At 47.2% G+C, this 16,967-nt stretch overlaps 1 protein-coding gene across 1 annotated transcript in view; it reads left to right on the top strand.

Annotated features, from left to right (window-relative positions):
- Positions 1–16,010, top strand: part of LOC147084917 (scavenger receptor cysteine-rich domain-containing protein DMBT1-like) — a 114,251-nt gene extending 98,241 nt beyond the window's left edge. Inside the window, exons 15-16 of the mRNA XM_085979633.1 lie at positions 343–459; positions 11,707–16,010. Coding sequence (XP_085835759.1) covers positions 343–459; positions 11,707–11,795 — 206 coding nt within the window. The 3' untranslated portion in view covers positions 11,796–16,010. The remainder of the gene's footprint in view (positions 1–342; positions 460–11,706) is intronic.
- Positions 16,011–16,967: the final 957 nt, after the last annotated feature.

Here is a 16,967-nt window from a genome sequence, read left to right as displayed (position 1 = left end):
GTCTATCTATCTATCTACCTATCTATCTATCTCTCTATCTATCTATCTATCTATCTCTCTATCTATCTATATATTTATCTATCTTAAACCCATTAGCTTTCCTGTTTCCAAAGCAAGATACATTGGAAAGGTTTGCTTTTGATCCTGACATTTACTGACGAAAATAAATCGTTAAGAAACAAAATTCTTTAGGATGTTATTTACTCTTTTATTTCCTTAGTTTTCTACTTTTATTTGAAGCAATCTCGAGGGAATAACATTCACCATAATACGTTTTAACTAGCTCAAATTTGTGTGAAAGAATATGGCGATTTAGTTTGTTTTTCCCACTTTACTCGACAGGCTCTCTGAACAGGAAAGGAATTATTGGCCTTTGTGTGGCTGCATTAATCTTCCTCGTGATTGGATGTTTTGTTTTTAATCACTATCGCAAATCCGGGTACTTTTGGGAACGGAAAGGTAAGTAGCAAAATGCTCGACGTTCAGCTCATGTTAGAAAGTTAGAACTCATGTTCAACTTACTGCCCCAGGCGCCTGATGGATCCTCTGCCGAGACACATTCTCCAGTGCTGGCGATAGCTTCCTGCAATCGTCGTTTCATCATTGGCATCGTACTTAAAGCGGGAGATTACCTGGTCTTGCTAATTTAATGAAATCGAATATTTCAATGCCAAATCACAGTGGGGGCGAATGCCCGATTGGGCCGGAATGTAAATCGGTCGGTGTTGCATCTGCCGCCCATTATATGACCGTTCCAATATTCATTCCATTGGCTGCCCTCGAAATAGCGGCAGATGCAATGGCCACCATTTCGCTTCCGCCGCGTTTACGAGTTTGTATCTACATTTCTGACCTATGTTCTGCACGTATCTAAGAAACAGGAGCAGGAGTAGGCCATTGAAACTTATAAAATTCTGACAGGACTGGACAGACTAGGTGCGGGAAGGATGTTCCCGATGGCAGGGGAGTCCAGAACCAGGGGTCACAGTCTAAGGATAAGGGGTAAGCCATTTAGGACAGAAATGAGGAGGAATTTCTTCACCCAGAGAGTGGTGAACCTGTGGAATTCTCTACCACAGGAGGCAGTGGAGGCCAATTCATTAAATATATTCAAGAAGGAGTTGGATATATTTCTTAAGGCTAAAGGGATCAAGGGATATGGGGAGAAAGCAGGGACAGGGTACTGAATTTGAATGATCAGCCATGATCTCATTGAATGGCGGAGCAGGCTCGAGGGACCGAATGGCCCACTCCTGCTCCTATCTTCTATGTTTCATTCAGCCCCTCGAGCCGGCTCTGCCATTCAATAAGATCAAGGCTGATCCAACCTTGGCCTCAACACCACTTGCCCGCTCTCTCCCCATACCCCTTGACTCCCCTGTAGTTCAAATGGACTGTCAATCTCCGCGTTGAATATATTCAATGACTCCGCCTCCCCAGCTCTCTGGGGTAGAGAATTCCAAAGATTCACGAACCTCTGAGAGAAGAAATTCATCCTCAACTCTGACTTAAATGGGCGACCCCTTATTCGGAAACTATGCCTCCTAGTTCTAGATCCTCTCTTCTTCTTAGGCAGTGCCTGGGAACCGAGGATGACTTGCTTCCACATTAACACTGAGTTCGCAGGTGACTGATGAGCCCAATGCGGGACCTACAGTCTCTGTCACAGGTGGGGCAGACGGTGGTTGAAGGGGTGGGTTGGTGGGGTGCTTTGGTTGACGTGCGCTCCTTGCGCTGCCTGCGCTTGGCTTCCACTTGTTCACAGAATCACAGAAACCCCACAGTGCAGATAGAGGCCATTTCGGCCCATCGAGCCTGCACCAACACATATCCACCCTATCCCCATAACCCCATGTATTTAACCCTCCTAACACTAAGGGTCAATTTATCATAGCCAATCATCCTAACCCGCACATCTTTGGACTGTGGGAGGAAACCAGAGCACCCGGAGGAAACCCACGCAAACACGGGGAGAATGTGCAAACTCCACACAGACAGTCGCCCGAGGCCGGATTCGAACCCGGGTCCCTGGCGCTGTGAGGCAACAGTGCTAACCACTATGCCACTGTGCTGCCTGTGTTATGTTCATTAATAACTAGACATTCTTATTATGAACAGCTAGCTTCTAGCGAGACATTTATTCAGTACACGTTCTCTAGGTACAGTATCTGTAGGGTTTCAGCATGTGTGTTTCTGTGTGCAGGCTTCCATCTTGACTACTGCCTTCTGGGTAGCCTAGTGCATCCTGGGTAGTGTAGTCTTAAACACATACAACTAAATATACAGCTCTATGCAGCTCTACGGCTCCATCTAGTGTACCACTCCAGAATGACATGTTATTGATCATTACACCGCTTGCTCCCGGCGAAGAGACTCGAGGTGTTCGGCGCCTTCCCGGATGCTTCTCCTCCACTTTGTGCTCTGGTCTTGGGCCAGGGATACCAAGGTGTCGGTAGGGATGTTACACTTTTTCAAGGAGGCTTTGATGGTGTCCTTGAAGCGTTTCCTCTGCCCACCTGATGCTCTCTAGCCATGTCGGAGCTCCGAGTAGAGCGCTTATTTTGGGAGTCTCATATCGGACATGCGGACGATGTGACCCGTCCGTCGGAGCTGATCGAGCGTGGTCAAAGCTTCGATGCTGGGGATGTTGGCCTGAGCGAGAACACTGAAGTTGGTGCGCCTATCCTGCCAATGGATCTAGATACCCCCACTAGGGGAAACATCCTCTGAGCGTCCACGCTGTCAATCCCCCTCAGAATGACTTCTGTAGTGATCAAGCAAAGTGAAATGCTGCGTTAACCTCAACCTCAGATTGGGAGAAGGGGAAGTGCAACGAGACCTGGGCATGCTTGTGCACCAGTCGCTGAAGGTAAGTATGCAGGTGCAGCAGATGGTTAAGAAGGCAAATGGTATGTTGGCCTTCGTAGCGAGAGGGTTTGAGTACAGGAACAAGGATGTCTTGCTGCAGTTGTACAGGGCCTTGGTGAGACCACATCTTGAGTATTGTGTGCAGTTTTGGTCACCTTATCTGAGGAAGGATGTTCTTGTCATGGAGGGAGTGCAGCGAAGATTCACCAGTCTGATACCTGGGATGGCAGGAATGACTTATGAGGAGAGATTGGTTCGATCGAGCTTATACTCGCTGGAGTTTAGAAGAATGAGAGGGGATCTCATTGAAGCTTATAAAATTCTAACAGGACTAGACAGACTAGATGCAGGAAGGATATTCCTCATGGCCAGGGGAGTCCAGAACCAGGGGCCACAGTCTAAAGATAAGGGGTAAGCCATTTAGGACTGAGATGAGGAGGAATTTCTTCACCCAGAGAGTGGTGAACCTCTGGAATTCTCTACCACATAAGGCAGTTGAGGCCATTTCAAGATATATTCAAGAAGGAGTTAGATATATTTCTTAAGGCTAAAGGGATCAAGGGATATGGGGAGAAAGCAGGGACAGGGTACTGAATTTGGATGATCAGCCATGATCTCATTAAATGGCGGAACAGGCTCGAGGGGCCGAATGGCCTACTCCTGCTCCTATCTTCTATGTTTCTTTGATTCGTTCTAATTATTAGGACAGCCCAATTTAATTTCTAAGGGGCGCAGTTCATACTTGAGAAGTGTTATTTGAAGAACCAACATGCTTTGCCTGTCCACGATGACCAATGGTGCAGAGACACTATTCCACAGCTGGCCTTCCGTGTGGAGTTTTCTGAGTTTAAAGAAGAGTTGGGGACCTCCCATTACATAGAGCGAATTGAAGGTCACCCGACAACCAGACCGAGTCTCGGTGGATGGAAAGTAGTTGATCGTCCGTTGGTTAGACACAGGGGGACGTGAAGCACCTCAGGGAGCCTGGGAATGATGCGATTAAAATAGGCATTCAATACAAAATACGTGTGACATTCACAACAAGTTAAACACGTGCAAAATGAAGATACGGTGGAACGAGTGGTTACTTTTTGAATTGAGGGCATATATGAAGCAGAATGGTTACAGCATATGTGGAGCACTGTCTGTATTTGTGGAACCCCCATCATAGAAAGGGCTTTAAATCTACTGAAAGAGCACAACCCGGAATAAGTCAGTTAGGCACATTGTAAAAAGCAATGTCCCCAACATCCCATTAGCAACCTCCTGACCTGCAGCACGTTCGGGTCCAGGTGTTGTAAAAATGTAAGTAAAAACAGGAAGGCAAATGGAGTCTTGGGGGGAAAAATTCAGTTGGTTATGCCACCCGTTAGTGCTTTAAGAGGGCGCTAAGTGGGGCGCAAACGAACTGGCGCCCGGGCGCAGCACTGCCCACGCCTCCCGCCAAATTCAGCGGGAGGTTAGTGGTGGCGCTAACCGATAGCGCTGCGCCGCTGGCGATGACGTCATTGGTGTGCGCAGCGCCCCGCTCACGCCCCGGCCGGGATCTTCGGGTGCGCCCCCTGACTTACCGCCGGATGCTATGTCCGACAGGGTCAGGGTGGCGTACCTGCGGCCGGGGAGATGCAATTTAAATGCGAGGTGAGGGGCGGCCATTTTTGTTGCTGGCCGCCTGCCAGCACCTGCCTGCGCTCCCGTCCCTGTTAGATCCGTGGTTCAGTGGATAAATAATTACACGGATGCTGTACATAAACAAATAACAGGTCTTTACTGGAGGAGGGTGATCTCTAGACTGGGGTACAGAGGCATGCGCACAGCTTATATACCGGTGTGGTTACTGCCGTTACTGCAGTATACAGGAGCTGTAAAAAGTAGTTCTGACTTAAAGCATATACACTACAATTCCTCCCTTTTTAGATTAATAATACCCCCTTAATATTCAAATAACAATTACATTTTTACATGTACATTCAATAACAAAAGTCCATTTATAGATTCAGTCTTTGGGGCGGCTTCCTGACCCTTTCGGGATAGCACCTTTCCGGAGGTTCTTGTTCTTGGTGCAGAGGCGATTCTGACCCCTTTTCATTGGGTAGTTCATCGGGTTCCACTGCTACTGCATCGGAAGTAGATGCTACCAGTATGTCGGGTTCATCCCCAGGTACTCGAGACATGGGGTTGACACCTTCCTGTGACGCTAAGATCTGATCGACGTGGCGTCTCACAATGTTCTCCCCGACATCCACTGTGTACATTAATGGCCCCTGCCTTGTACATATCGTTCCGGGTTGCCACTTCTCTGTTCGATAGTCACGGGCCAAGACTGGTTGCCCTACATTGAAGCTCCTTGTCGGCTTCTCGTTGATGTACTGGAATTGTTTGTCCTCAACATTTCTTCGCACATTTGGTCTGAGCAAGTCCAGACGAGATCTCAACCTTCGGTTAAAGAACATCATGGCCGGGGTCTGGTTGGTAACTGCATGTGTCGCGTTTCGGTAGGCTAATAAGAAATTGTCCAGCTTATGCTGTAGTGGAATTTCCTCGTCGCACATGGCCTTTATCACCTTCTTAAAGGTTTGTACGAACCTGTCAGCCAATCCATTGGTGGCTGGATGATACGGGGCGGATGTGTAATGCCTTACCCCATTCCTTTTCATGAATTTTTGGAACTCGTCGGACACAAACTGTGGTCCATTATCAGAGCAGATCTGCTCTGGCAAACCGTTTCTGGCAAATATGGTCCGTAGGACTGCAATCGTTTTCTCTGTAGTGGTTGAAGACATCTTTATCACCTCAGGCCACTTTGAATGAGCATCCACTGCTATTAAGAACATTGAGTCCATGAATGGACCAGCGAAATCAATGTGCACCCGTTGCCATGGAGAGGAGGGCCACTCCCATGGGTGTAGAGGGGCATGTGGTGGTGCATTTTGGACCTTCTGGCATCCTAAGCAGCTCTTAGTTAGGTCTTCGATTTGTTGATCGATTCCCGGCCACCACACATAAGCCCTAGCAAGGCTTTTCATTTTCACTCCCCCCCAGATGACCTTCATGTAGCTCCTTTAGCACTCTCTCCCTTAACTTGGGTGGAATCACCACTCTGGATCCACACATCACTGTCCCCTGGCATACTGACAGCTGTTCTCTTCTGGATGAGAATGCTGGCAACAGTGAGTCGCCATGTGTTGGCCATCCCCTCACCGTCAATTCATATACCCGTGACAGCGTCGGATCATTGCGGGTCTCCTTCTCTATATCCGCGTTTGTTACTGGCAATCGTTCAATTATCGACGAATAAAATATCTCGATAGGTTCCACTGCTGGTGCTCCCTCCACTGTAGGCAGTGGCAGGCGCGATAGCCCATCAGCGTTCCCATGCTGTTTCGTGCCTTTATATTCTATTTCATATTGATTCGCCCCTAGAAACAGGGACCATCTTTGTAACCGCTGTGCGGTCATTACTGGCACGCCCTTCTTAGGATTAAAGATGGAGACAAGTGGTTGGTGGTCAGTCAGCAAGGTGAACTTCTGCCCATGCAGATAATGGTTGAATTTTTTTGCTCCCCATACTAGGCTGAGGGCTTCCCTGTCAATCTGGGCGGAGTTGAGCTTGGCTGAGGTTAGTGACCGAGATGCAAAGGCTACTGGCCTCGCCAACCCGTCTGGGAATTTGTGCGACAGCACCGCTCCAATGCCGTAGGGTGATGCATCACATGCCAAACGAATTGGTAGTGCTGGGTTGAAATGGGCCAACACCTCTTTTGATGTGATCAATTCTTTACACTTCTGGAAAGCTCATCTACGTTCGTCATCCCACTTCCATGGTACCCCTGTTTGCAGTAGGGTGTTCAGCGGGTGTAATACCATAGGCAAATTTGGTAAGAACTTGTGGTAATAGTTTACCAGCCCGAGGAACGACCTCAGTTGTGACACATATTCCGGTGCTGAAGCCTTGACTACTGCCTCAATCTTGTCAGGGGACTTATGTAACCCCTCTTCATCGATGACGTGGCCGCAATACGAGATCTGTTTCTGGAAAAGCTCGCACTTGTGGCGATTAGCTCGTAGCCCATATTCCTTTAATCTGGCGAGCACCTTCTCCAAGTTAGCGAGGTGATCACCGTCATTTTCGCCCATGACCAAGATGTCGTCCAAATAACACTGGGTCCCTCGAATCCCTTGCAGGACCTGATCCATCGCCCTTTGCCAGATAGCCGGAGCCGAGGCTACTCCAAACACCAGTCGGTTGTATTGATAGAGACATTTATGGGTGTTGATCGTAAGGTAATGTTTTGAAGCTTCTTCTACCTCCATTTGCAAGTACGCCTGGGCTAGATCAATTTTGGTGAGGCGTTTACCACCAGATAGCGAGGCGAAAATATCCTCAATTCGTGGAAGCGGATATTGCACCGTGTGAAGGACTGGGTTCACTGTCACCTTAAAATCCCCACAGATGCGGACTTTCTTTGGTTCCCCAGGCGTATTACTCAACGACCTCTTCATTACAGGAATGATGGGTGTAGCCCACTCGCTCCAGTCCACTTTGGACAGTACTCCTGAACGTTCCAACCCTTCCAGCTCTGCTTCAACCGCTGGTCTGATCGCATAAGGCACTGGTCTGGCCTTCAGAAACTTTGGGCTTGCATTATCCTCTATTTTAATTGTTGCTGTTATTCCTTTTAGTGTTCCTAGTCCCTCCTGGAACACTTCTTTTGCGTCAGTTAGCATTTTTGACAGTCGTCCAGGTGTGACGTCGTCATCCTTTTTGGCCTCCACCTTCAGTGCCTGTATGGAATGCCAATCTAAATGTATCTTCCGGATCCATTCACGTCCTAGCAGTGGTGGTCCTCCATTTGGCAATACATATATATCCATTTTAGGTATTTCCTGACATTTATATGTCACTTTCACCCTTATTTTTCCTTTGGGGTAGACTTTTTGCCCCGTATACGTCTTCAAGACAATCTCTGTAGCTTTCAAGGGTATGTGTGAAAATAGCCGCTTGTAGTCTCTTTGATTTATGACTGTTAGAGCTGACCCTGTGTCCAATTCCATTTCCACTTGGACTCCGTCTATCTTGTGTGTAACCCAGATAGTCTGGTGATCCTCCATTTCGGTTACATTATGTAGTTTCAGACAACCCAGCTCCTTGCTTCCGGAGTCTGTGTCACTTTTCTGTTCATCTGAACCACTGTCCATCACCTGGTGCACCTTTTTGTACTTCTCCTGTGGAGATTTCTTACTGTTGGTTTTCTTCCCAGACCTGCAGACTCTTGCTATGTGCCCTGCTTTCCCACACTGTCTGCACACTTGGTCCTTGAACCAACAATCTTTCTGGTCATGTGTTGTTCTGCCGCAGCGATAGCACTTCCCTGTTCCATAGGTCATTTCGTTGGTGCCGTATTCTTGCGGTCTCCGTTGTATCTCTGCAGCGCCCCTTGCGGCTGCTTCGTGTGATACTGCCATATTGAAAGTTTTGTCCAGCTTAAGGTCCTTTTCTGACAGAAGCTGTTTCTGGGTTCCTTCACTTTGTAGCCCACACACAAACTTGTCCCTTAACGTGTCTGCTAGTCCCGCTCCAAACTGGCAGTATTTCGATAGCTTGCGCAGTTCCGTTAGGTACTCAGCATTGCTTTTGTCTTTGTGTTGGTTCCTTTTATGGAACTTAAATCATTCTGCCATCAGCAGCGGTGTGGGGTTTAAGTGGTCCTGTAAGATTTCTACTATGCTTTCAAAATTCTTGTTTACCGGCTTCTCTGGGGTTATTAGATTTCGCAGTAACCCATAAGTTTTTGCACCCATGGAATTTAACAGAACCAGTGCTTTATTAGCATCTGGCACTTAATTTGCCCTGCAGTGCACCTCAATACGTTCCACATATGTCACCCAATCTTCGACTTCATTGTCGAACGTAGAGATACTGCCACTCTTCGGCATCCTTGGTTGTGCGTTAACTATCCCCAATGGCGCCTCCCGCGCTTCCCCTTCTTCTCCGCTGGCACAATATGGCGTCTCCCACGCTTTCCTTCCTTCCTGCGCTCGCCCGTCTTCTCCGCTGCGGCTTCGCAAAATTGCGTCTCCCGCGCTCTTCCTTCTTCTCCGTGGCTCAATGGCGCCTCCCGCGCTCTCCCTGCTTCTCCGCGGCTCAATGGTGTCTCCCCTTGCTTCGTCCCATGGACCCTGATCAGCCCGTGATCCCTGGCTGTGCTCTGCGCGTTCTTCTCTTGATATTTGTCGACGCCACTCAGTCTAGAACCCGACTGTTTCTTACCCTCTCTCTCTCCGGTTTGCAGTATTTTTCCTCGACGCTGCTCGGTGATCAACCCCCGGCTGCACCCTGCTCTCTTCACCCTCTTTCTTATGCCGTTGACGCTGCCTGGCTCTCTCTCTCTCTGCCGTCGGTCGGCTCCAGCCGCTGCTGCTCGGGAAGGGTCTGCTTTGGACCTGTCGTCGTTCTCTTACTGTTCGTTGTGGCTGGGGAACCAAGCCCGGCTCTCCACAGCCTCCCCAGCGAAGTTGGATCTCTGCCTGACTGCTGGGTGATTGCTCGCGGTCGACGCCCGTGTTCCTGGACTCGACTATTTTTTTATTTTTTTTAATATTGCAGGTAGATTCGCATCAACACTCATCGCCACTGTTAGATCCATGGTTCAGTGGATAAATAATTACACCGATGCTGTACATAAGCAAATAACAGGTCTTTACTGGAGGAGGGTGATCTCTAGACTGGGGTACAGAGGCATGCGCAGAGCTTATATACCGGTGTGGTTACTGCCGGTACTACAGTATACAGGAGCTGTAAAAAGTAGTTCTGGCTTAAAGCACATACACTACAGTCCCCAGCCTCCTGAACTCCCCCCGCCCCCCCGCGGAGTGCTGGCTGTGCTCCAAGAGCCCGGCACTTCTCTTGAGTGCCAGGCTCTTTTGCCTGCACTCCCGATCCCCGGGGACCCAGCTGGGCCCCAGGTCACGCTGCACAAGGCCCCTCCCCTTTAAGAAGGGGAGGTAGGCCTGCAATACCGCAGCGTGTGGCATTCTCCCCGTGTTTGCGTGGGTTTCCTCCGGGTGCTCCGGTTTCCTCCCACAGTCCAAAGATGTGCGGGTTAGGTTGATTGGCTATGATAAATTGACCCTTAGTGTTAGGGGGATTAAATATGTGGGGTTACGGGGATAGGGTGGGATATGTGTTGGTGTAGGGGTTACGGGGATCGGGTGGGGCAGCACGGTGGCGTAGTGGTTAGCACTGTTGCCTCACAGCGCCAGGGACCCGGGTTCGACTCCGGCCTCGGGCGACTGTCTGTGTGGAGTTTGCACATTCTCCCCGTGTTTGCGTGGGTTTCCTCCGGGTGCTCCAGTTTCCTCCCACAGTCCAAAGATGTGCGGGTTAGGATGATTGGCTATGATAAATTGACCCTTAGTGTTAGGGGGATTAAAGACGTGGGGTCACGGGGATCGGGTGGGATATGTGTCGGTGCAGGCTCGATGGGCTGAAATGGCCTTTATCTGCACTGTGGGGTTTCTGTGATTCTGTGATGTGTCGGTGCAGGCTCGATGGGCCGAAATGGCCTCTATCTGCACTGTGGGGTTTATGTGATTTCTGTGATTTCTGTGATAACGCCGCAATATTGACTCACAGCGCCCGAAGAGGGATGCGGGGCACTTCCAGTAGCGCCCCGCTTCCCTCTTGGGGTGCAACCACTCAATTTCTGGTGCGGGGGGGGCTGCTAATTTAGCGCCCCGGCGAAGTTAGTGCCTCAGTTGTGGCGCTACTCAATTTTTAATCCCTTAGCCTTTATTACAAAGGGAATGGAGTACAAAAGTAGGGGAGTCCTGTTACAACTGTACAAGGTATTGGTGAGACCACACCTGGAGTACTGCGTACAGTTTTGGTCTCCTTATTTAAGGAAGGATATACTTGCATTGGAGGCAGTTCAGAGAAGGTTCACGAGGTTGATTCTGGAGATGAAAGGGCTGTCTTATGAAGAAAGGTTGAGCAGGTTGGGCCTATACTCATTGGAGTTTAGAAGAATGAGAGGGGATCTTATTGAAACATATAAGATTCTGAAGGGGCTCGACAGGGAAAATGCAGAGAGGATGTTTCCCCTCATGGGGGAATCTAGAACTAGGGGGCATAGTTTCAGAATAAGGGGTCGCCCATTTAAATCGGAAATGAGGAGGAATTTCTTCTCTCAGAGGGTCATGAATCTGTGGAATTCTCCACCCCGGAGAGCTGTGGAGGCGGAGTCATTGAATACATTCAAGGTGGAGAGAGACAGATCTTGGAATGGTAAGGGTGTCAAGGGTTATGGGGAGCGGGCAGGGAAGTGGAGTTGAGGCCAAGATCAGATCAGCCATGATCTTATTGAATAGCGGAGTAGGCTCGAGGGGCCGAATGACCTACTCCTGCTCCTATGTCTTATGTTATCATGACCTGAAGCATTGACTCTGTCTTATGTTCTTATGCCCTTATGTAAGTCAAAGCAAACTAATCGGGGACAGGATGCATGACAGTGGCCTATGCACAGGTAGTTTTAATTGGGAAACATCGAGAAACCAAAAATGGGGAAATGCCTCTGATACCTAACTCCTCCCAGACTCAGTCTTTTAGAAGGGTCCCCTCGCTGATGCTCTGTACCAGCAAATCTGATCATGCATCCATGCGGCAGTAGTCATCTAGATGTCTAGCACAATATACGATGGAAACAGCGGAGTTGGTGTACTTACGTGATATGTTCATATGATGTTGAGCAGCTCAATATATTCGGTTTATTGATAAATATTGAAGATTAGCCATCTCATAGTCTATTGCGTTAACTGTAATATATTGCTGTTTGACAGGAAGTCGGATCCATAACCTACAGCCGCTAATTACAAATCAGGAAGATCCCGATCGCAGTGAATACATGGATGAAGATACATCTATATGAGGTGCTAACGCTTTCAATTCCTTGACAATATTCGCAAGTGCCTCTTCATCCAAGATAACAAGAAAAACAGAATCGCCATCCTCACCAGCAACGTTTTGGCAAGATTTTATTTTCAAAAAATGGGACTATTTCCTTTCTATTCATAGGCAACGGTTTCCGAAATCCAAATTGCTTGCATATATCATACAGTGGCAAAAATACAATATTCGTACATTTACTATGCATTAAACTCTCCTATGGGTCTGTTGCGTCCCCTGAAGCATTGAATCGAGAGACACCAGATTGTGGATGAGTGCGGCAACATGAAGCTGTGCGATCATACCACGGCTAGCAATGTGCCCAATCTCACAGAATGCACTCACAAATTGTCTTGCGGTGTCGCAGCAGGCACCTGTTTTCCGCCGGGCACAATATTCGGTTTGAACAGGAGTTAAAGTCAAAGGGACTGAATATTGCGCGGGGCGGACAACGGGCAGCAGTTGCGATAGCGCCCGATTTGCAAGCCCACCCATGTCGAGTTTCACCCACAATGTCCGCAAAACAGCAAGAGTTTCAAGACCCACTCCCGTCTTCATTGATATGCAGCCCCCAAATTCTCAAGTAAAATTACAATATTTTCTTTTTTTTTTTTAATTTTAGATATCCAGCACCATATATTACCTCAGTAGCCGTGACACATTGGGCTAGTAATTGTCGGATGCGTACCTCCGGATTAGGCTTCCGACCCGCGAATGAAACATAGAAACATAGAAGATAGGATCAGGAGTAGGCCATTCGGCCCCTCGAGCCTGCTCCGCCATTCAATGCGATCATAGCTGATCATCCAAATTCAGTACCCTGTCCCTGCTTTCTCCCCATATCCCATTAGCCTTAAGAAATATTTCCAACTCCTTCTTGAATATATTTAATGAATTGGTCTCTACTGCCTTCTGTGGTAGAGAATGCCACAGGTTCACCACTCTCTGGGTGAAGAAATTCCTCCTCATTTCTGTCCTAAATGGCTTACCCCTTATCCTTAGACTGTGACCCCTGGTTCTGGACTCCCCGACTATCGGGAACATCCTTCCTGCATCTAGTCTGTCCAATCCTGTCAGAATTTTATAAATTTCAATGAGATCCCCTCTCATTCTTCTAAACTCCAGCGAGTACAAGCCCAATCGACCCAATCTCTCCTCAAACGTCATTCCTGCCATCCCAGGTATCAGCCTGGTGAATCTTCGCTGAACTCCCTCCATGGCACGAACATCCTTCCTCAGATAAGGTGACCAAAACTGCACACAATACTCAAGATGTGGTCTCACCAAGGCCCTGTATAACTGCAGCAAGAAATCCTTGTTCCTGTAATCAAATCCTCTTGCTACAAAGGCCAACATACCATTTGCCTTCTTAACCGCCTGCTGCACCTGCATGCTTACCTTCAGCGACTGGTGCACAAGGACACCCAGGTCTCGTTGCACTTCCCTATTCTCCCAATCTATTGCCATTCAGATAATAATCTGCCTTCCTGTTTTTGCCACCAAAGTGGATAACCTCGCATTTATCCACGTTATATTGCATCTGCCATGCTTTTGCCCAATCACCCAACCTCTCCAAATCATCCTGGAGTTTCTCAGCATCCTCCTCACAGCACACACGCCCACCTAGCTTTGTGTTGTCTGCAAATTTGGAGATATTTCACCTAGTTCTCTCATCCAGATCATTAATATACATTGTGAATAGCTGGGGTCCAAGGACCGATCCCTGCGTTACCCCACTAGTCACTGCCTGTCACTCAGAAAAAGACCGGTTTATTCCAACACTTTGCTTTCTGTCTGCCAACCAGTTCTCTATCCAAGTCAATACCTTGCCCCCAATCCCATGTGCCTTAACTTTACACGCTAATCTCTTATGCGGAACCTTATCGAAAGCCTTCTGAAAGTCCAAATACACCACATCCACTGGTTTTCCCTTATCTATTTTACCAGTTACATCCTCAAAAAATTCCAGTAGCTTAGTCAAGCACGATTTACCTTTTGTAAATCCATGTTGAATTTGTCCGATCCGGTCACTGTTTTCCAAGTGCTCTGCTATTACATCTTTTATAATGGACTCTAGCATTTTCCCCACTACCGATGTCAGGCTTACCGGTCTGTAATTCCCCATTTTCTTTCTACCACCTTTTTTGAATAGTGAGGTAACATTAGCTACCCTCCAATCCATGGGTACTGTTCCAGATTCCATCGAATTACCAAACCACCGGCTGGCCGCGAGGCTGCTAAAACTTGCCGCCACAGGCCTCAGGGCGGAGGGGCAGCGCGATTGGTTACGGATCCCAGGGACACAGGCCGTGTGAGCGTTTGACTGTAATCCCATGAGCCCGGTCCTCCAAGCACAAAGCTGAATTTCATTTCAATCATTTCCGAAGAGAATCCCCCGAATGAGATGTAATGGAAACTCTATTATCCAGCACCGATGGGACCGGCGTGGTGCTGTTTTATCAAGAAGTCCGGATTACTGAGAGGTATAGTAGAAAGGGACGAGAGCTCCATGCACAGCAACAAATCCAGGCTTCCCTGTTGCTTAGCAACATGTGCAGCAACTCCGGCCACAGACCAAGCGTCCCTGTTGCTTAGCAACAAGTGCACGAGCCCCAGTTACGCAGCCACAGATCCAGGAACTGCCACTAATATGAAGTATAACTTATCTGAAGCTACTGCAGAATTTTGCCGGTTAACAGAGATTTCTGGTTATTTAGGTGCCGGTTAGAGAGTTTCCTGTAATGACCTTCAATCCACCAACCTCACTAAAAATTTAATTTTATGCTGCAGAAATCCTTCTTTTACCAGCTTAAAAGATAAAAAATCTATAATTTTTAAAAAAAATTATGTAAACATAATAAAAACTTTAAAAGTGGTTTAAATTATTTTAGCCCCTTTAAAACGTTTACATTTATTTTTCAAATTTTGTTTTAAACGTTTAATTTAATTGTATTTTTCAATTAATTTTGAACATGTAATAATTTTTATTTATTCAACTGGTGAGTAATTGTGCTTTTTAGGGGATTGCTATTCATGCTTAAGGGGATTCCGTGCTTTAATGGAATCCCCACCAGCTTAATGGGGAACCCCCCTTTTTCATTGGTTGGCTTGGCCTGCGTGATCCTGTGGTAATTGCGAACCGTGTGCACCCCTGGGATAGGTGGGCCTTTACGCATGCCTATGCGCAGGTGCCCATAGAAACATAGACGATAGGAGCAAGAGAAGGCCATTCGGTCCCTCGAGCCTGCTCCGCCATTCAATGCGATCATGGCTGATCATCCAAATTCAGTACCCTGTCCCCGCTTTCTCCCCATACCCCTTGATCCCATTAGCCTTAACAAATATATCCAACTCCTTCTTGAATATATTTAATGAATTGGCCTCTACTGCCTTCTGTGGTAGAGAATTCCAAAGGTTCACCACTCTCTGGGTGAAAAAATTCCTCCTCATTCCTGTCCTAAATGGCTTACCCCTTATCCTTAGACTGTGACTCCTGGTTCTGGACTCCCCGAACATCGGGAACATCCTTCCTGCATCTAGTCTGTACAGTCCTGTCAGAATTTTATAAGTTTCAATGAGATCCCCTCTCATTCTTCTAAACTCATGCGAGTATAAGCCCAATCGTCCCAATCTCTCCTCATAAATCATTCATGCCATCCCAGGTATCAGCCTGGTGAATCTTCACTGAGCTCCTTCCATGGCAAGAACATCCTTCCTCAGATAAGGCGACCGAAACTGCACAAAATACTGAAGATGTGGTCTCACCAATACCCTGTACAACTGCAGCAAGACATCCTTGTTCCTGTACTCAAACCCTCTCGCTACGAAGGCCAGCAGTGCGAGTCTACAAACCTCCAGGCCCATCCGGTCGTTTTGGTACTTTTCTTCTGGTTCGGACACATACTCCCCCGGGATGCCTCCGACCGCAAATTGAGGCCCATTATCATCATACATTTAAGTCCCAGTAACTCATCGTCCCATCGGCCTAATTACTACTGCTAAAGCTACACTGATGTTTAACTAGTCACTAAAGATGTCTTTTTTTTATTCACCCGGTCCATTTTGTATACGTTTTGTTCATAATTAATCAAACTGCAATCAGTTAAATCATTGTATTCCACGTTTATGTCTCACATTAAAGGAGAGAGAATCCGAATTACATCGTAGATTGAATTAATAAAATGTGGAATGTATTCTGCATCATCTTTCTTTTTCCTTCATTGTGTTTACTTTTTCTGTTTCTATACTGGCCGCGCTAGACGTGCTCCTATCTAGTTATCCAGCAAGTTAAACACTTATTCAAAAATAATTATTCGTGAAGCCGTTTGCTGTTTTGAAGCTTTACTTGAACAAATTTGTGAAACTGTAAACAAAGGTAAAGTATGTTTTGTACATAAACTGAGTACTATACATTCGATATTACAGAAGATATAAACATATTTACAACAGTAGAATAGACTAATTGTATAACTAACTAACATTTGGACTCACTTCTGTAACTATCAAACATTAACCTTTTATAAACATATTATTGTCAAAATACTACTCTGACAACGTTGCTTTTATGCTAACAAACAAAGATACTCACAGGTATTGCGCTTGGCCTAACATATGAAATCAGATTACATTGGATTGTGAAACCCTTATGGAATCCTCCATTACTGCCAGGTTCTTCCTGGAATTCTACTTCCTGGGATTCCACTTCCTGGGTTACACAGGAAGAAAGGTACGAAGGTCAAATGACCTATGTTTCATACAGACACACTGCTAACACAATAACCACCACCAGAGGGTGCTACTGCATGTAAAAATGTCCAGAATGTGTCTGCAATACGATAGCTACCACCAGAGGGTGCTATCTGCATGTAAAATGTCCATAATGTCCACATAATGTCCAGAACAGTTTCAATTAAGAGAGTAGGGGTGAAGCGTAGGTATTCAGAGTGGCAGAAGGTGGATAGTGGTGTTCCACTGCTGTTCACAATTTATATTAATGGCCCAGAAATTCGAGTCTCCACGGGTGAGTATGCACGGGGTACTCACGCGTAGGCCCAATGGAAGTGCCGGTTTCGTGCATGCACTGCGCATGCGCGGGAAACCGGCACTTCCGTTCCCCGGAAAGAAGGGGTTCAGAAGTCAAACGCGTGCGCTGGAG

Source organism: Somniosus microcephalus, unplaced genomic scaffold (genome assembly GCF_052327205.1).
Source record: "Somniosus microcephalus isolate GS21.2 unplaced genomic scaffold, FLI_Smic_1.0 unresolved_chr9, whole genome shotgun sequence".
NCBI lineage: Eukaryota > Metazoa > Chordata > Chondrichthyes > Squaliformes > Somniosidae > Somniosus > Somniosus microcephalus.
The sequence above is the reverse complement of the archived record's forward strand: the minus strand, read 5'-3'. Positions and strand labels throughout refer to the sequence as shown.